Source organism: Ursus americanus, chromosome 21 (genome assembly GCF_024610735.1).
Source record: "Ursus americanus isolate L20-20 chromosome 21, mUrsAme1.1.p, whole genome shotgun sequence".
Lineage (NCBI taxonomy): Eukaryota > Metazoa > Chordata > Mammalia > Carnivora > Ursidae > Ursus > Ursus americanus.
Window position 1 is genome coordinate 645228 of NC_142147.1, and position 16847 is coordinate 662074.

The 16847-nt window shown below is 58.7% G+C and overlaps 1 protein-coding gene across 13 annotated transcripts in view; it reads left to right on the plus strand.

The window, feature by feature from the left end:
• The window catches only part of ANKRD11 (ankyrin repeat domain 11), a 186034-nt gene that overhangs the window by 155474 nt on the left and 13713 nt on the right, over window positions 1-16847 (plus strand). For 9 of the 13 annotated variants that reach the window (XR_015727984.1, XM_087870363.1, XM_087870358.1 and 6 more), the window contains 5 exons: window positions 2676-2814; window positions 12620-12790; window positions 12940-13143; window positions 14301-14443; window positions 16671-16818. Coding sequence is in view for 12 of the 13 variants with exons in the window: in XM_087870363.1 (XP_087726489.1) it covers window positions 2676-2814; window positions 12620-12790; window positions 12940-13143; window positions 14301-14443; window positions 16671-16818 (805 nt within the window). In the remaining variant the exon portion in view is untranslated. Of the gene's footprint in view, window positions 1-2675; window positions 2815-12063; window positions 12161-12619; window positions 12791-12939; window positions 13144-14300; window positions 14444-16670; window positions 16819-16847 lie in introns of all 13 variants that reach the window. The other 4 variants (XM_087870365.1, XM_087870367.1, XM_087870366.1 and 1 more) reach the window with 2 other exon arrangements.

A 16847-nucleotide genomic window follows, 5' to 3' on the forward strand; every position in this document is an offset into this window, starting at 1 on the left:
CGCAGGGTTTGTTAGATTTTGTTAGATTCATGCCTGTGTTTTGATGTCTTTTGATACTAACTGAAGTGACTCTTTAATAACATCAATTCCTGGTCATCTACAGTCCGGAGAAACCAGCTGCTTTTCTGTAACCAGCAGCTTCTGATTCACTTATTAATCTGAAGGGTTTAGTTTTCATGTATACACATAACATCTTAAGATTAATACTCTGTTACTCTTCAGGGGGAAAAGGGGGGAGGGATTGAGCCACATGTGATGACAGAGGAGCCTGTGTGTCTCCGTGTGGCGGCCGAGTACACGGGACCTGCCCGCTGTGGGAGACGCTCCGCGAGCTTGTGTGTGCGGCTGTCTTTCTGACGCCGTGGAACCTCCGTTTGTGACTGGGCTGGACTTGACTGATCCCTCCGCCTTTTGATGGGCAGTAGTGAGGTTTCTTTCTTATTCTCAGGAACAGGAGTGCCGTGTGTGCGCACGTGGGGGTGCATTGCATTGATGCTAGAAACACCCAGGTCTGCCTGCTCCGCCACCTTCTTGCCAACATTCGATGCCGTCAGTCTCTCGTGTTAGCCGCTCTGGTGGGAGCGTGGTTCCCTCCTCCTGGTTTTAATTTGCATTATCTTAACGCGGAGCATCTTCCCAAATGTGAGTTGGTTACGTGGCTGGTTCCTTTTGCAGAGGGTGTGTTCACGTCTTTTGCTCATTTAAAAACACTCGTTTTGTTCTCCAGCAGCTGTGATTAGGCGTCCCTGCCTCCCCCTCTTTGGGGAAACACCCCCCTCGTCAGGTGTCAGGTCGTGGGACCCCTTGGTCAGGGGAGGAGGTCCCGACTCCTGTGCGCAGAGAGTTCTTGTCAGGATCGGTATTGAATTTATCACCAGGTTTTTTGGCAACTGTTGGGTGATCATATGATTTCCTTTCCCTTATTAATGTAGTGAGTTACATTGGTTTTTGAGTTTCTTGCATTCCTGAATACTTGATTTCTATTGCCTCTTTTATATAAACGTGTAGATGAAATCCATCAGTGGGTCGGGAGTGTTCTCAGTGGGTTGGTGTTTACTGCAGTTTGGGGGTTTTGCTGATGGGTTCCATTCTTCTGTCAGTGCTGGGTGGGGTGGCAGGGTGCAGGTGATAACAGGTGGACGTCCCTGGAGGTGTGGTACGCCTAGCATCTGTGTGGCCCCATCTCCCAGCAGTGTTGCCATAGCTCAGGCCCTGCCCGGGGCCCCTCTTTGCACTCCAGATGCCCTTGAAGCTGGCTATGTGTTCTGGCAGAAATCTCCCTGGTCATTTGAGGGTGTGTCTCATTAACCGCCACGGCTGGTAGGTGCCATGGCTGGCTCTTTAAGCTGGAAGACTGTCAGGACCACAGGTGATGAGGACTGGCCATGCTTCGTGCTGACAGGTGGCTCCTCCCGGGAGCATCCCAAGGACCCCTGCTGCTGTGAGGGTGGCATGGGGGTGCGGCTCTGACTGTACCATGCTCACTGACAGCTTCCGGAAAAGTGCAGACAGCAGGCACCCCGGCGTGGAAGCAGTCCTTTCCGCCAGCACAGCAGGCTGTGCGCGTGCTGCCTCCAGGCGCTCACCGCGTGCGCCCCAAAGCCTCTTGCTATACCGTGGACAGGGCGGGGAGACTGGGAGTGCTGCTCTGAGAGCACATGGAGCCGTGGTGTCGGTTAGAATTTGGAAGTCTCCACTGAGCAGCCCCCACCCAGGACATGTCGTCAGCCAGGGGTGCGGGCGTCCAGGGTGTTTAGCTACCGCAGCCAGCAAGGCAGGGGCTCCTGCCGTTGCTCAGCGCTGGGTCCTTCATCATTTTGGAATAGGGCTGCCTCACCCTTGCCCTCCAGGGCTCTGTGCATGTCCATTTCCGCATGGGACCACCTCAGCTTGTGTGGACAGCACTGCACAGTGAGTGACTGTGTTGCTCGCTGCGCACTGAGCCCCCCACTCATCGTGAGTGGGTGCCGTCTGTCATTCTACAGTTGGTGGCACCAGGGCAGGCACAGGGCTGACGTGCCCCAGGTTGGCCTGCTGGTCAGGATGGGGCTGGGATTTGGGCTTCTTGATCCTCACCCTGCAGGAAGGACCAGCCCTGAGACAAGACCAGGAAGAGGGTGATGGCAGTACGCCCTGCCCACCCTCCTGCACCAGGGATTTGGCCTGCAGGATCTGTCCCCAGAACAGCCCCACAGTGTCACCGGCATGTGGTGACATCAGTTGGGGAAGGGTGAGAGGCCTGTTCCCGGGAAGGGAGGTGTCTTCGGGAGGCCCAGACAGGCAGGGGGCTTTGGGCTCCTTCCACGCATAGGGGAGTTCTTGGTGGAAAACAGAACTCTCCACCTGCCGACATTCCCTTTTTAAGGCCAGCTCTTGTTTTCCTCATTATTTAATCCTTCCCCGGGAAAACCATGTTGGAGACAACTTGTGTCTCTCCTCTTTTCACAGTCATGGGAATACTCGGGATTCAGGAGGAGAAGGGGGGCCGTGTGGAGCCAGAGGAAGGTGGAGGGAGCCATGTGTGCTCATGTGAGCCTGGCTAGCAGGCTGTGCTTCTCATTGCCCCAAGTAAGGGATTTGCTTTTCCTGGCACATGAATTGAAATCACAGCAAATGTGAGGATTCCAAGAACTTAATTTGGGAATGATGTCTGAAAGCGTCACTTTCTTTTCTAGGATAAAGATAAAGTTTCTCTGACCAAGACCCCAAAGCTGGATCGCAGTGATGGAGGGAAGGAGGTGAGGGAGCGAGCAACCAAACGGAAGCTACCCTTCACCGTGGGGGCCAATGGAGAGCAGAAGGACTCGGACACAGGTATAGGTGCCGCCCTCACTCCCTGCTCACCACCCCAGGCCATCGTCACCTGCCAGACTCTTCTCTGCCACAGAGAATGTCCTTGACGGCCCCTCCCTCAGGCATCTCCTGACCCTGGACCCTGCCTGGGATGTGCCCCCAGGACAGGTGCCCCCGCAGCCTCTCTGCACCTCTCAGCTTTGCACCAGGACTCTTGGAGGAGTCCTGCCGGAGGCCTGGGTGGAGTCTGGAGTGAGGTCTAAGAGCATCTTCTCTGTTCTTGATGTGCGGGGTGACTCGGTGCTGATAGGGGAGGTTCACACACAGAGAATTCCCCCAAGAGTGCCAAGCAGGAACACTCCCCCATCCCCCAGCACACCCAGCGAGGCTCCCGGCATGCACCCAGTTGTAGGCGTGAGTGTGGGCTCCTCTCCCCTGAGGTTCCCAGGCCCCCCCCCCCCCCATGCTCTGTTTAGTCCCCTGGAAGACTTGTGCTGGAGGGTAAGCATGTTTCCCCTTAAGTCTGCAAAAGCACATCAGTTAAACCCAGTTGTTTGAAATAAAAGCCGAAGGGAACCCTGAGTGAGCCAGAGCCAGTGCCGTTTTCCTGCCGGTGCGGTGGGGCCTGGGGTTGCAGAGCAAGGATGTGTTTGTACGTGAATGTGAGCCTGTGTAGGTGTGCACGTCTGCACGTCAGCGTGCATGTGTATCTGTGTGCGTGTATGAAAGGGGGGCTGATAATACTTGGCACGTGCACTTTCAAGTTGATGTCACCTTGCTCAGCTCCTGTGGCCCACCCTGGGCCTTTCTCCTGCCAGCCCAAATATCTCTTCTTGTTGACTCTGGTGCTCAGGGCCCTTCCTGGCCTGCTGGTCATCTGACTGCTTTGCAGACGTGTATGCCGGTCACAGGCAGGGGTAAAAAGGGGCACAGAATTCCCAGAGAGCCGTGGAACCTGGGGTGAACCTGCAAAACCATGAATGCAGCCATAGGACAAGGAGCAGAAACCCTGATGGGGTTGTGGGTGGGGCTTCCTGCATATGAGGGTTTGTGTCATGTAGCGGGAGAGCGACGGGTACTGACACGAGATAAGCATGTGCAGAAATTGGGAGAAATGGCAGGAGGAACAGCCTGGAGAATGTGTCGGTGCTGTGGCTTTTATTCACTAGGCCACAGGTCCCTCCCCAGCACACTGTGCAGGTGCTCCCCAGGCATACGTCTGGTTAGTTCAAAGCCAGAGAAGTGGGTTTGGTTTTACCAGCTAGGAATGAAGAAGGTGTCATGGACCCCCAGGGATCCTTCACAGGGGTGTGACAGGGCCCACGGCTCCTGTGACTGGACTGGCACAGTGGGGACAGGAAGGGGTGGGTGTGCAAGCGGAGGGGCCGACGCTCTACGGAAGAGCGGAGGGGCCGGTGGATGCATGTGGACGCTGGGCTCCTGCCAGAATGGAGGGGCTTGCAGAGATGCTGTGACTCAGGCTTTAGGTCTGGAAGAAATCAGACCGGGCCCGGAAGTCCTCCCTCCTGTTTGCAGTGCCTGCACCAGTTTTGGTTGTAGAGAGCCTGGTATCGCCGTTTGGTCGTTAGCTCTCTGGATGGTGGGGGTCCGAGATTGCTGTCCAGCCTCTGGGACGTTCCTATAAACTCCCCAGCAGCCCAGCTGTGAGCCCAGGAGGCCGCGTTGGAGCTTCTGCTTCTTGGGAGCAGGTGTTGCCTGAGCGGAGCACACCTGGGTAGGCGAACGTTCTTGGGCTGCCCACTCTGCTCTGGTTGGTAGGATTTCTTGGCAATTCCCGTTTTATTGTGATGTTGGCTTCTCGGGCTCGTGTGTTTCTGGCCGGCCTTAAAGGACCCTCCTCTTGATGGCTGGCATTTCAGCAAGAGGCTGCCAGGTGGGTTCACCTGGATCTACCTGGGTTCTCTGGGAGATTCTTGGGGTGTGCAGGGAGCGCCCATGTTTCTTCTCTGCAAGTCGTGGGTCTGGGTGAGGGCAGGGAGGGAGCCACCGTGTGGTAGAAAGCAAGCGAAGAACATTTTGAAAATAAAATCTTCCAGGCAAGGACAATGTTACCTTTAAATACATAGGAAATACAATGCTTGCCCTCATATTATGATCGTCTTTTGGGGGGCCGATTTTACATCTTGATTACCGGCTTTGTTAACAAAGCCAGATGTTCCGCTAAGAGGATTCCTCTATGGGGTGTTGTGCGTGACTTGTATCAGGAGCCTTTCACACCTGAATCTTGGTGTGTCATGCACAGCGTTGAGAGGTGGGCTGCTGGGGCTCCTGGCTGGCCTTGCAGGCCGTGGTCCTACCTGCACTTCTGGTGAGCAGAATACCTGAGCCAGGTGCTGACACCTACGGCCACGTGCCTTCCCAGCTGCGGGGCTGTGCCTCCCACGGAGTCAGGAGGCAGAAGCCGGGGGGCGGGGGCGGGCGCGGGCGCGGGGGTGTGAAGGAGTGAACTCTGCAGAGTGACTGAGACAGGGGCGCTCCGGTCCCCTGGGGCCGAGGGAGGGTCCTCAGGAGTGGCAGACTTGGAGGGGCCAGGCTGTCGCCGCCGAAGGTCCCCTGTGTCCCCTGCGTCCCCACCCTGCCCAGCCCCTGCTCCTGCCATGGCCCTCCGACGCCCTCTGCTGGGAAGATGCAGCCCTGTGCTCACCGAGGGGGGGACGCGGAGAAGGCGCCAGAACTCCGGGTTCTGTGTGGCGAAAGTGAGTTTCCTCAGCTGTGCGCCCAGGTGGGAGGAGGCTGCCACTCCTGTGCCCGGGGATCCCCGAGCTGCCTGAGAACGATATCCTGTGTCCTCGACCCTCCAGAGACGGCCTCTGTGCGCAGTGCTTAGTCAGGCCTGGAGGCTGCCTGCCAACTGCAGTGTGGCCGCCTGTGGGGAGAGCTGGACTTAGTCTGCACCTGGGGCGACGAGGGCCCATCTGCCACAGGCGGCTCATCACTGTAGCTGCCCACATGGCACTCAGACAGCTCGTCCTTCCAGAAGCTCCCGGCAGAGCGCGCTGCAGAGCCGGGTCTGCCCCGGGTGGGCACAGGAGGGGCGGGCGGCGTGTGCTCGCTTCATCGCAGCCCTGCCAGCCCAGACCCAAAGCGGGTCTGACATCGTCCAGGAAAAACAGGCCCAGGGCCAGCTCTTCCCGTTGCTGCTGAGGAAGGCAGCTCCTCACTGAAGACGAGGCGAGCCTCTGAGGGGCCAGTCCCGGGTAGGTCTCCTGAGGCCCTGCAGCCCGGCCCAGCCTGCCCCGTCCGCCCGCCACCGGCTTGACCCTGGTCACCATGTCAAGTGCTTCCCCGCCTGCTGTGTTAGGATGAAAACTATGTAATGGCCACACTTACTCAAATTATACTAATCTGTCTACTTTTTCATGTTTCGATTTTCTCTCCACTTAAATCTGTAAGCAGGTGTTTAGGTTGGTTTATGTGCTTACCTACCCTTTCCAGGCTTCCTTCATCAGCCTCCTGCTCTGTTACAGTTTTCTGTCCCTTCGTCTGAACATAAGCTGTGCCACTTGCTTCCCGGAGCCACCAGGGTGGGTGCTGCCTGTCCCCAGAGGCCAGATAGGGCCCCCCGCGGGCTGCCCTGTCAGGGGCATCAGGAGCTGGCGGCTGCCTGTTCCCAATACCTGAACGTTTCTTTGGAGTAACGAGAAATTAAGGTTTTCTTAGTTTGGTTTTGTCTTACGAATGAGACGCTTGTGTCCTGTGGGTATTTAGTCAGTGATGCTAACGCGTCAACTACTCGTTCACTCTGTGTTAGGGCTTTGGGGACATGCACGTATTTACTGAAATCACGGTCATCCTTGTTCTGTAGGATTGGACGGGGGCTCTCCGCTGGTTGAGGATGGACTCTGGCTCCGCCGCCAGGGTCTGCAGGACTCCAGTGAGCTCTGCACACCGTGTGCTGCTGTGTGCTGGAGGTGACACGTGCCTGATGGTGAAGGGCTTCTCTGCTCGCTTGCTTACTTGCCAGGCACTGCCTGTGGTGTGCAGTGAGCAGGGCAGTGCCGCTGCTGTGGGAGCCTCCGGCTGGAGAGGGCACATGCCACCCCCAGTGACGCCACTTCTCCATCATTTTCCTCCCTGAACTTGAGCAGTTTCTTCCTGTACATACAGAGGGGAGTGTGGACGAGCCAAGGAAGGCTCTTTCTAGTTAAAATCCCCAGTGTCCTCCGTGTGCAGAGTAGGTAGGAATCTGCAGCATCATGGCCTCCCACTGGGCCCCTGCTGTCCACGCAGTGTGGACGAACCAGGCCCTCACTACCACCTTGGGTTCTGTTACTCGGAGGGATGACTCCCAGGACCATGACTGGTTTCGGACAGGGCACACAGCAAAATCTACACAGGGAAAGGCACACAGGGCCCCATCCAGGGAAGCTGGCTGTAGCTTCAAATCCTCTTGGGAGAAGCTTGGGTGGCGATGCGGCCACTGCACCCGGTGGTGCTCCCAGGGTCTGAGGCAGGGGCCAAGGGGCCATCAGAGGCTTGTGCAGACAGGCCCAGGGTTAGCAGGATTGATGGCATGGTTCATACGTGGGTGCACCTTTGGATTATAATTTATTTCTTTTTATTTTTAAATGTTCTCACCATGCTTTGATGCCATGAAAAGAGGGTCAGTGGTTGGGAGGTTGTATCATGTGGGCCATTTATGCCAACATCACTTCCTGATACCCTGGCTTCCTCTTCACGGCCACGGCAGCCCCCACTGAATTCCGAAGCACCTGTGGAATTGGGACTGTGGTCGCCCTCGTCTAGAGAAGAAGAAAGGCAGCCGTAGAGGCCACACAGCCGCAACCTGGGAGGAAAAGGCAGATGTCAGAGAGGGACCCCAGCCCCTCCCTTCTTGGACAGAGGAGACTAAGACCAGAGAAGCCAGGGGCTTGCTGAAGAGCCCCCTCTGTGTTTACTACGCAATCAGTGGTGGTGATTTTCTGGAAGAGGAAGGAAAAGCCAATCACAAGTGCAGCCTGAACGTCAGAGCACCCGATGTAGGTCAGGTGGGCCCGTGGGTCCTGGTCTTGGTGGACATGGGGAACCGAGTGTGAGACTGGTGACAGAGACAAGCCCCCTCGCAGCTGCTGGCCTTGTGTGGACCAGCTCCAGTGTGTGGACTGTCCCACAGAAGTGGTTCTTCCCTGACTCTTCACATTGGCTTGCTCCTGACGTTGGCGTGTCCCCCGTGCCCAGTGCCCTGCCTGCCATCAGATGTCCCCAAACTCTGCCTGCGGACTCGGTGAGCTCCGTGACTGCACAGCAGCGCCACCAAATGCTGTCCCGTGGAGTAGAGTCAGAGCAGTGCTGCCATGGCAGGGTTAGGGTGGAGCGCAGGGCTTACAGGTCTCCCTTTTGGGCAGTGTGGTGGGCTGTGTCTTCTGAAAAAGCCGTCAGCCAGAACAGCCCAGAAGTCAGAGATGGCGAGTGGTGAACATAACGAAGGACTGGTTAAGCGCTCCAAGTCCCCAGGAGCCAGGAACAGAGCCGCCGCCGGTCTGTCAGGGCCACAGCGGATACGCCCATGAGAACCACACCTGGGACACCTCAGGCAGGAAGAAGACCCCAACCCACGCGGGGCAAGGGGCTCTGAGAGGTGTCCCCAGAAATTACGCATAGCCTGCCCCCTGCAGGCCTGGGACCAGAACGTGGGTCACCCCGTGCTGCTGGGAGCGCCTCTCCCTCCCTCCAACCCCAGATCAAAGCAGAAGCCAGTCCTCTCTGGAGAGATGGGCTTCCGTGCAGTTTCCCAGGGTTCAGACAAACCCTAGTGCCGGGTCAGAACCACAGAGCACGAGGAGGGGCGCCGTCCTGGGAAGGAGCTGGCCCCGGGGCCCTCGCGTGGGGTGCTGGGTACGGAGCGTGACCCGGTAGATGCGGTGAAGGAGAAGTTGGACAGGGGGCGAGGAGCAAGGCGCTGCCAGAGAACACCGCGCTGGTTTCTAAAATACATAAAATGGAGTACGTGGAAACTAAAGTTACCAGTGCAGTTAAAGCTTCTGTGGACAGGCCACAAAGCTCATTACGCAGAACGTAAGAACTTGTGGCTTCATAGTTACAGCCAAGGAAGTTGCCTGGACTGCGGAAGAGAAGCAGGAAGAGACAGGAAGCGGGAAAGAAGTTCGGGGTGTCGAGAGAAAGCAGCTGGACGGCACTGGGAAGACAGAGCCCTTGGCGTTTGTGCACCAGGGTCCTTGAGTGTAGGGGTGGGGTGTGTTGTGGGCAGAACACAGGTAGGTATGCACATCAGCGCGTGGTGACAAGACGGCAGGGGCAGAGCGGGTGCTGAGGTGGCCGTGGAGTCCGGAGGGCCGGCAGCACTCCCGCCTGGTTCCACGGAGGAAAGCTGCCTTGTTGCCAGACGTCCGGGTTCTGCCGGGGAGGGAAGCGCAGTGGCAGGAAATGGAGTCTGTAAAGTGAGGTCCCTTAGAACCACCCCATCGGGAGAGGCCACACTCCAGCCCTGCAGTTGTGGTGCTGTGTTCCAAAAGGCCTGGCTGAGAAGGGGGTGGGGGTTTACTGGTGGGATCGGCTGTGGAGGGCGGGGACCCCTGCATTTGCCAGCTCGGGGGCTGCACCCGAGAAGGGATGGCACGGTGTGGCACTGATGTCACCACATCGAGCTCGCACCATGGAAATCCAAGGTGGCGTCCCGTCAGCGTGTTTTCCTGATGATGGTGCAGGGGGACTGTCCAGGCTCGTGTGAAACCATCACCCTCACCAGCCACAGTCAGAACGCTGGGAACACAGCCGGGATGAGGGAGACAGACTGGACAGACCGGAAGGGAAGGACCCAGCAGGAATAGTGGCCCCGCTCTAGCCTTTGGGACAGTGGGCCCGTGTTTCCCAAGTGATCTCCGGGCCACCTTCCCTGGGCCTCTGCAGAGCCCTTGCAGAACTAGAAGCACATCTGAGCCCTGGGCCTCCGGCTGACCCCTGCCTGCGGCTCGCCGCGGGGAACTTCCCCAGCGCCACGTGCGCCGGGTTTCTGGTTTGTGACTTGGCACATGCCTGGGAGATGTGTCAGTTCTCCTTTGCTTCCAGTTAGATTTTAGAAACAAAAGCTAGCAGATTGCCAGAGGGGCCTCCCCAGTGTCTGGAGAGGCCGCCTTGGGTTGTGGGTCCTCCTCCGGCCGGTGGGGACGCCACCCAGCAGGGGTGGGGGATGCAGAGGCGGGCTGTGCGTCCTGCTCCCCCTCCTGCTGCGGACGCCTCGTCACAGGCACGGCAGCTGCTAAGAGGGGCAGGTGGGACTGACCCTGTGTGGCTGGGCACCTCTGGCCAGCAGTCGGTTCTTCCTCTGGGCACAGCTTCCCTGGGCTCCTCAGCCCAGGCCGCACGTGGCCCGGCTGGACTAAGGCCCTCAGGATACTGGTCGCAGCAGGTGCTGCTGGGGAACCACATTTCACCATCAGGAGACGGGCATCTTAGAAGATGGGGTTACATTTGGGTGTTTCCCCTGAGTTAAGACCCATAGACGTCCTGTTTCCACTCTGGGAGAGCCGTGTGGGAAGGTGGGCTGCGAGGCCCCTCCCACCAGGAGGGGCTGTCAGGGCCTTTTGTGTCCCTGCGCATTGTCCTGTGCCATCCAGGGCTCCTGGCTCCCTGCGCACTGTGTCTCCGCATCCTCCATGTGACTTTGTGAGACCACAGGCCTGTGCTGTCGTGTCCTGCTCGGCGGGGCGGGGGGGGGGGCATGCTCTGTTACTGCAGAAAGCCCTTTGGGCAAAAGGCCACGAGTGGTTTTCATCTGCCACTCATGGGAAATGCCTCTCTTACCTCCCCAACTTCTAAGGGATCTAAGCCTGTACCATCACTTGTACCTGCCCCGAGCCTACCTTGCTCCTCCCTGGGTCCACTGCAGCAGAGAGCAGGGCTGGGCCTCTGACTCTCCTCTGTCACCATGACCAGGAGTTCTCGGCACCTCATGTGCTTCTCTGAGCTCTGCGTTCTTCTCCTCCAGTCGGCTTCCTGTGTCCACTCCCCTGGGGGAGGCAGCAGCCGCCGAACTGTGTTTGCTCAGTGGGGGCTCCTTGGGTAGGGGCCCAAGAGGCTCTGGTGGTCCCAGGAGACTGGGTGGAAATTGGGTCCAGACTGCAGAGCATGGGAGCGTTCTAGCACCCGGGGTGCTGTGCTGGAAACACGGCGTCGGCAGGGGCGTCACAGAGCGGCTGGTCAGCATGATGTTCTAGGGATGCAGTCTGGTTTCTGTCTCTGCTCATACATGGGAACCTGTAAAGGAGCAGCCCGTGGCGGAGTGAGAAGCAGAGAAGGCAGGTAGAGGTGCGGTGCACCCAGGGGCAGGTCAGTGGCACAGTCAGCGTGGGAGAACTTTGAAACCAAATTCGCAACCTGGGCTTTGTGGCCCTGGGTCACTGCGGAAGTGTGGCTTAAATCTTGGGACCCTGGGGGCCACTGGGCAGGGGAGCTGCTCCGCAGGTCACCCTGTGTGGACACTTGCCCCTGCCTCTGCCAGTGTGCAGGTAATGGGACGGCGTGCAAGAGCAGGGTCTGCGGTCACTAGGAGGAACGTTCTGGAATTTATTTCCTTCCTTGGGCTGTCCTGGGGGGGGTAGAAACTAACTTGCTGGTGGTGCCTGTGGTACGGGGGAGCCACCACCCGAAGCGTGGGAACCCGCGTGCCAGCAGGGCACGGCTTTCTCAGGACAGAGCAGCTCACAGAAAATGTACCGCGCTGCACCTGTGGGGCTGGGGGTGTCCTGGAGCGGGGCGGGTGAGGCAGGCGGGAGTCTGTCTGCCCATCGCTCACAGACGGCACCCGCCTCCTGAGGGCAGACCCCAGCCAGTGAGCCAGTTCTCCGACATGCTGAGTGGAAAGCAGGAGAACCCCCCCCTCCCGCTCCCGAGAAGAGTTACAGGGACCCGAGTCTCCCATGATAACCCTCCTTCCCCGGCTGCAGTTTGCACCCCGTGACCTAGAATGCCCCCTAACCACCCCGGTCCCCCCACACAAGGGCCCCATCCAGCACACACGGGGCATTGTGGGGAGGGCCCAGGCTTCTGGTGGATCCCAAGTTCCCCAGCAGAGGGGCAGCTTTGGCTCCTGGTTCGTGGAGTTTGGGGTGCATTTTCTCCCCCTTACCCTGCCTCTTCTCGAAGAAACAGCACAGTGGGCTTGTGTGCAGGGTTGGCAGGGTGTTTGTAGCGGGTCGGACAAGTGGAGGACGTGCACGTCCTGAGAGGCTGACACGGAACGGCTGAGCTGTTCCATCGTATCTGGTTAGTGCTCTGTGTTGATGCCTTTAGATGCCTCCAGCTCAGTCCATGTCGTGGTACTGCAAGGCTGGTTCGCTCCTCGAAGGGCCATGGCATGAAATGGAGGTCCCTAGAAGCAAGAAGAAAGGTACAGTACTGACGAGTCGGCCTCGATCTATTTATGTATTTCTAAACTGTGTTTGCCATTTATATCTGCACTGTTTGGAGGCGGGACGGGGAAGGAGGAATTGGAGTGTGCACACATGTATTTAATAGACGGAGACCGTCCTGTGTGAACCAGGACACTGGCGAGGGGCTGTCCCACCGCCTGGCGCGCGGTGGGCAGTGTGGGGAGGCACCTGAGCAGAGCGAACGGTCGGTGGGGGCCGAGGCAGAGCAGGCTTCACTGGCTGATCACACGGTGTCAAGACTGTCTCTGTTGCCACTGGAGGTGATGACGGGCGGCACGGCGCTGCCACCTCTGCTCTTGCCCTTTCCCTGTGAGCTGTGAGGTGGGAGGCAGGGGCTCCATGGCGCCAGGTCAGGCTGCGGGGTCTGAGGACGGCGTGGCATGAAATCTCCCCCTGTCTCCTCCACCGCCTCACAGAGAAGCAGGGTCCTGAGCGGAAGAGGATTAAGAAGGAGCCCGTCACCCGGAAGGCCGGACTGCTGTTTGGCATGGGGCTGTCTGGGATCCGAGCCGGCTACCCCCTCTCCGAGCGCCAGCAGGTGGCTCTCCTCATGCAGATGACTGCCGAGGAGTCTGCCAACAGCCCAGGTGAGCCCCCAGGGATGGGGTAGTCTTGGGGACGAGCGCCCATGCGAGGGCGTCCCCTTTTCCTCGTGGAAGCGTCCCAGGTCCTAGAGGCTTCTGTGACCAGGGACACCCCCCACTGAGCCCTCGCTTGTCCTCTCCTTGGTCTGCAGTAGACACAACACCAAAGCACCCCTCCCAGTCGACAGTGTGTCAGAAGGGGACGCCTAACTCTGCCTCAAAAACCAAAGACAAAGTGAACAAGCGAAACGAGCGCGGAGAGACACGCCTTCATCGCGCAGCCATCCGCGGGGATGCCCGGCGCATCAAGGAGCTCATCGGTGAGGGCGCAGATGTCAACGTGAAGGACTTCGCAGGTGAGCGCTCACAGAAGAACGAGAGGCTGGGCCCCCACCTCCACGGAGCCCTCTGGCCGAGCGAGCGTGTGCCAGGTCTCAGGAGGCACAGCCCAGACCTAGGGGTCAGCGTGGCCGGAGCCAGAGTGCGTGCACGGCCCCGGGGGGGGGGGGGTGGTCCTGCTTTTCGACCAGTGTAATTTGCTGTTTCTGAGAAGGGAGGAATCTGTGTTTCGGGAAATATTTCGAAAGTAAGATCATTTTATTTTTCACTATTTTTAAGAGAATTGGGGAGTTTTTAGATGCCACCTGTTGTGTTCTGTCAACCCCAGTTGTGTGGTAGAGGGGTCTGCCTCTGGCTCTGTGCCTGTCAGCCCGGGACACCTTCCTGAGCCTGCCCTTGAACGTAGGACAGAAGTGGGGGTTTCTCCCCTGGCCTGAGGCAGCTGGGCCTGATTTACTTGAAGGGCCTGTGGGCGCGGTTTGGGACGGCCTCGTGTGCACAGGGTACTTGGCTCTGCCGCGTCGGCCGCAGATTGCTGCCCTGTTTGCTCCGCGTGCGGGGGGAACATAGACAAGCAGAGCAGTCTTCATGACGAGACAAACGTGTCTAGACTTTTCCCGCTGCCTTAGTTGATAGTTGTTTGGCCCAAACCTCATTTAGCACCTTTTTTTAAAAAAGCAGTTTTACTAGATGAGGATTTTCTGAAGGACTGGAATTTGTGTCCATGGGGTGGGCCCTGTTTGCACACTGACATTTGAGGCCCTGCTTCCTGGAGGCCGTTTGAGGTTCTAGCAGAAGCGGCCCCCAGGGGAGGCCTTCCGGCATGGCCTCAGCCCCGTGCTTCACCGAGGGCGTGCTCCCAAGCCTGCAGCTCTGGCGACAGGCTCCGCGTCCTCCCCCGGCGCCTCCTCAGCCTTCCCGTGCGTGGGACTGAGGCTGTGTCCACCAGTCCTCTGCTCCAGGTGGTCCTTGCAGGTGGTTATCTCCAGGGTCAGCAAGCTGCTCATCGTGGAGCAAACAAGGCGCCACAGTTAAGGACACTCAGGGCTTCCCGGGACCTATAGCCCTCCCGCGCAGGCGCCACCACCATCAGGGCCCCTGGAGAGTGCGGCCGCGGGACAGGACTGGTGTTCTTGAGGATTAAATAACATAGGTCCTAAGTGTCTGTTTCCAGGCTGGACAGCGCTGCATGAGGCGTGTAACCGTGGCTACTACGACGTCGCCAAGCAGCTGCTGGCCGCGGGGGCGGAAGTGAACACCAAGGGCCTGGATGACGACACCCCCCTGCACGATGCCGCCAACAACGGGCACTACAAGGTGGGCACCTCCCTGCACGTCCCCTGGCGGGCCTGCTGGCCTCCTCGGGCACCGTTCTGTTGTTCCGTGTCCGTTGTCCCTGCCGTCCTGCCGTCCCGCACACTTGCCCCCTCCCCCCACAGCCCGCTCTGCTCATCCTGGGTCAGCGCCTGGGTGGCCCCTTGCACCCCTCGCAGCCTGTGGACAGGGCCCCACTCTGGCCATGCAGGTGTGTCTGGGTGTTGGCAGGGGAATGATCATCCGCAGGGAGGAGGTTCAGGGGCTGCTGCCGCCTCATCCTTGTCCCCGTCCCTGTCCCTGTGGTACCCATGGTGATGCAGCACTGAGGGGTGTAGCCAGGACACGGGAGGACCGCTGTAACCAGTGCAGGAGCAGGGAGTGCTCAAGTGCGCAGTCTCCCCGAGAGGACCCAGCCCCTCGGGGAAACAGGTGCCTTCAGGTCTGAAGCAGGAGATGCACAGACATGGGGAGGCTCTTGCTGCGGTCGCTCCCAGACCATCGTGAAGAGGCTCCGGCCGGAGATGGACAGTGGGGCATGGCGAGGACAGCGCCTCTAGACCAGAGTGCACCTCTCACGCTCCCTTGTAGCTGCCCTGCCCCGTCGCTTCTGGCAGATGCCGGGGGACTGGCAGCACCGAGCGTGTGACAAGCGATTGGAAGGTGACAGGTCACCACGGTGGGGGTGACTGGAGAAATCTGGATGCGGGTTATGTACTTAATGGTAGGGATTACAGTTCGCTTTTTAGATAAGATAAAGGCATCGTGGTTTTTTGGTGTTTTAAGGTCCTTTTAGAGAAATGTACCAAAGATGTTTATGAAATGTTTGGGATATGCAAAAAACATCCAGGGCAGGGGATCGGGGACTGGGGGGAGGCTGGGGGTGACCTGAGGCTACCGGTGAGCTGGTAGCCAACAGAATGGGGAGGAAGGGGGCCGCCCTTTGAATCTCTGTCCTTTTATAATTATTATTGTGAAACTATCTCACGGAGTAGATTGTAAGTATGGTGAGGGGTGCAGGGTAATGGCCCCCAGAGAGATCCCTGCCTGGGTCCTGGGACCTGTGAACCTGTGACCTCACACGGTGAGGGGACTCAGCAGGTGGGAGTAAGCAAAGGGTCAGGAAGTGGTGGCCTTGGGTTATCCATGTGGGCCCAGCGGCCTTCAGGGTCTGTGTGGCAGAAACCCTTTCCCAGCCAGGGCACAGTTACCGGCAGAGGCAGGAGGGAGGAGAGCACAAGGGCAGCTTGTCCTGCGTTGTTGGCCGTAGAGGAGGGGCCGGCGGACGTGGTGGCCTCCAGCAGTAGGGGCAGCCCTCAGTGGGCAAACGGCAGGGACACGGGACCAGAGTCCCAGCACTGGAAGGGGCCCCATGCGCCCGGAAAGGAAGAGGCCAACACCACACACCTGGAGGGTCAGTGAGGTCGGTTTCAGACTTGGCGCATCAGAGGGCGTGGCGATTTGCTAGAGCGGGCAGCTGGGTCCCCATGAGGGGAGGCACGGTGTCCTGCGTGAGAATGGGCGTGGGAGCGATGAGGCTGTCCTTGTTAAAGGCTCTTTTCCACTGCATTATCTGGACCAAAGCTGCGACTGGATTCAGTATTTGCACTTGAGTCCAGGGAGCCAGCCACCGCAGGCGTGAGCAGCACAGTTGCTGGGTGTAGACAGTTGAACACAGCTGCTGAAATGTCACGCTACATGTCTATCATGCACAGGACCACCCTTACACGTGTAAGACTAAGCACGGAAGAGGCGATCTTATTTTCTAAAATGAATGAAAACACAAAATAAACCTACTTACAGAAGCTTGGTCTTTGTTTCCTCTTTTCTGTCAACCCCCCCCCCCGGTCCCCCCTTGCCCCAGACTTCCAGAGCCCTTCCACACCCACCGAACCCTGCCAGACGGCAGCTCATTGGCGGGAGGGGATTGTGCATGTGAGGAGATTCAGGGGACGTGGGCACCCCATGGAGAGGGAGGAGGACTTCTGCAGGAGCTGGGACCTGTCCCTGTGGCAGAGAGCTTGGAAGGGGGTGGGACACCACTAGGCTCCTTCCCGCAGGAGAGTCTCTGGTCTGGAGAGCCCACCGGGCCGTGCTGTGTGCTCGGCTTCTGGTCCTTGGTGGGGGGACGCGGGGCAGGGCGCTGTTTGGCTACAGGTTTGCACAGACGGGTATAGCAGCACCCTCGTGTATCAGGAAGCTCCCTCATGTGCCTGTTGCTGTTTTGTAGGTGGTGAAGCTGTTGCTACGGTATGGGGGGAACCCTCAGCAAAGCAACAGGAAAGGCGAGACGCCACTAAAGGTGGCCAACTCCCCGACCATGGTGAATCTCCTGTTGGGCAAGGGGACCTACACGTCCAGCGAGGAGAGCTCAACCGGTCAGTGGCTGGGCGCCGGCTGGGGTGGG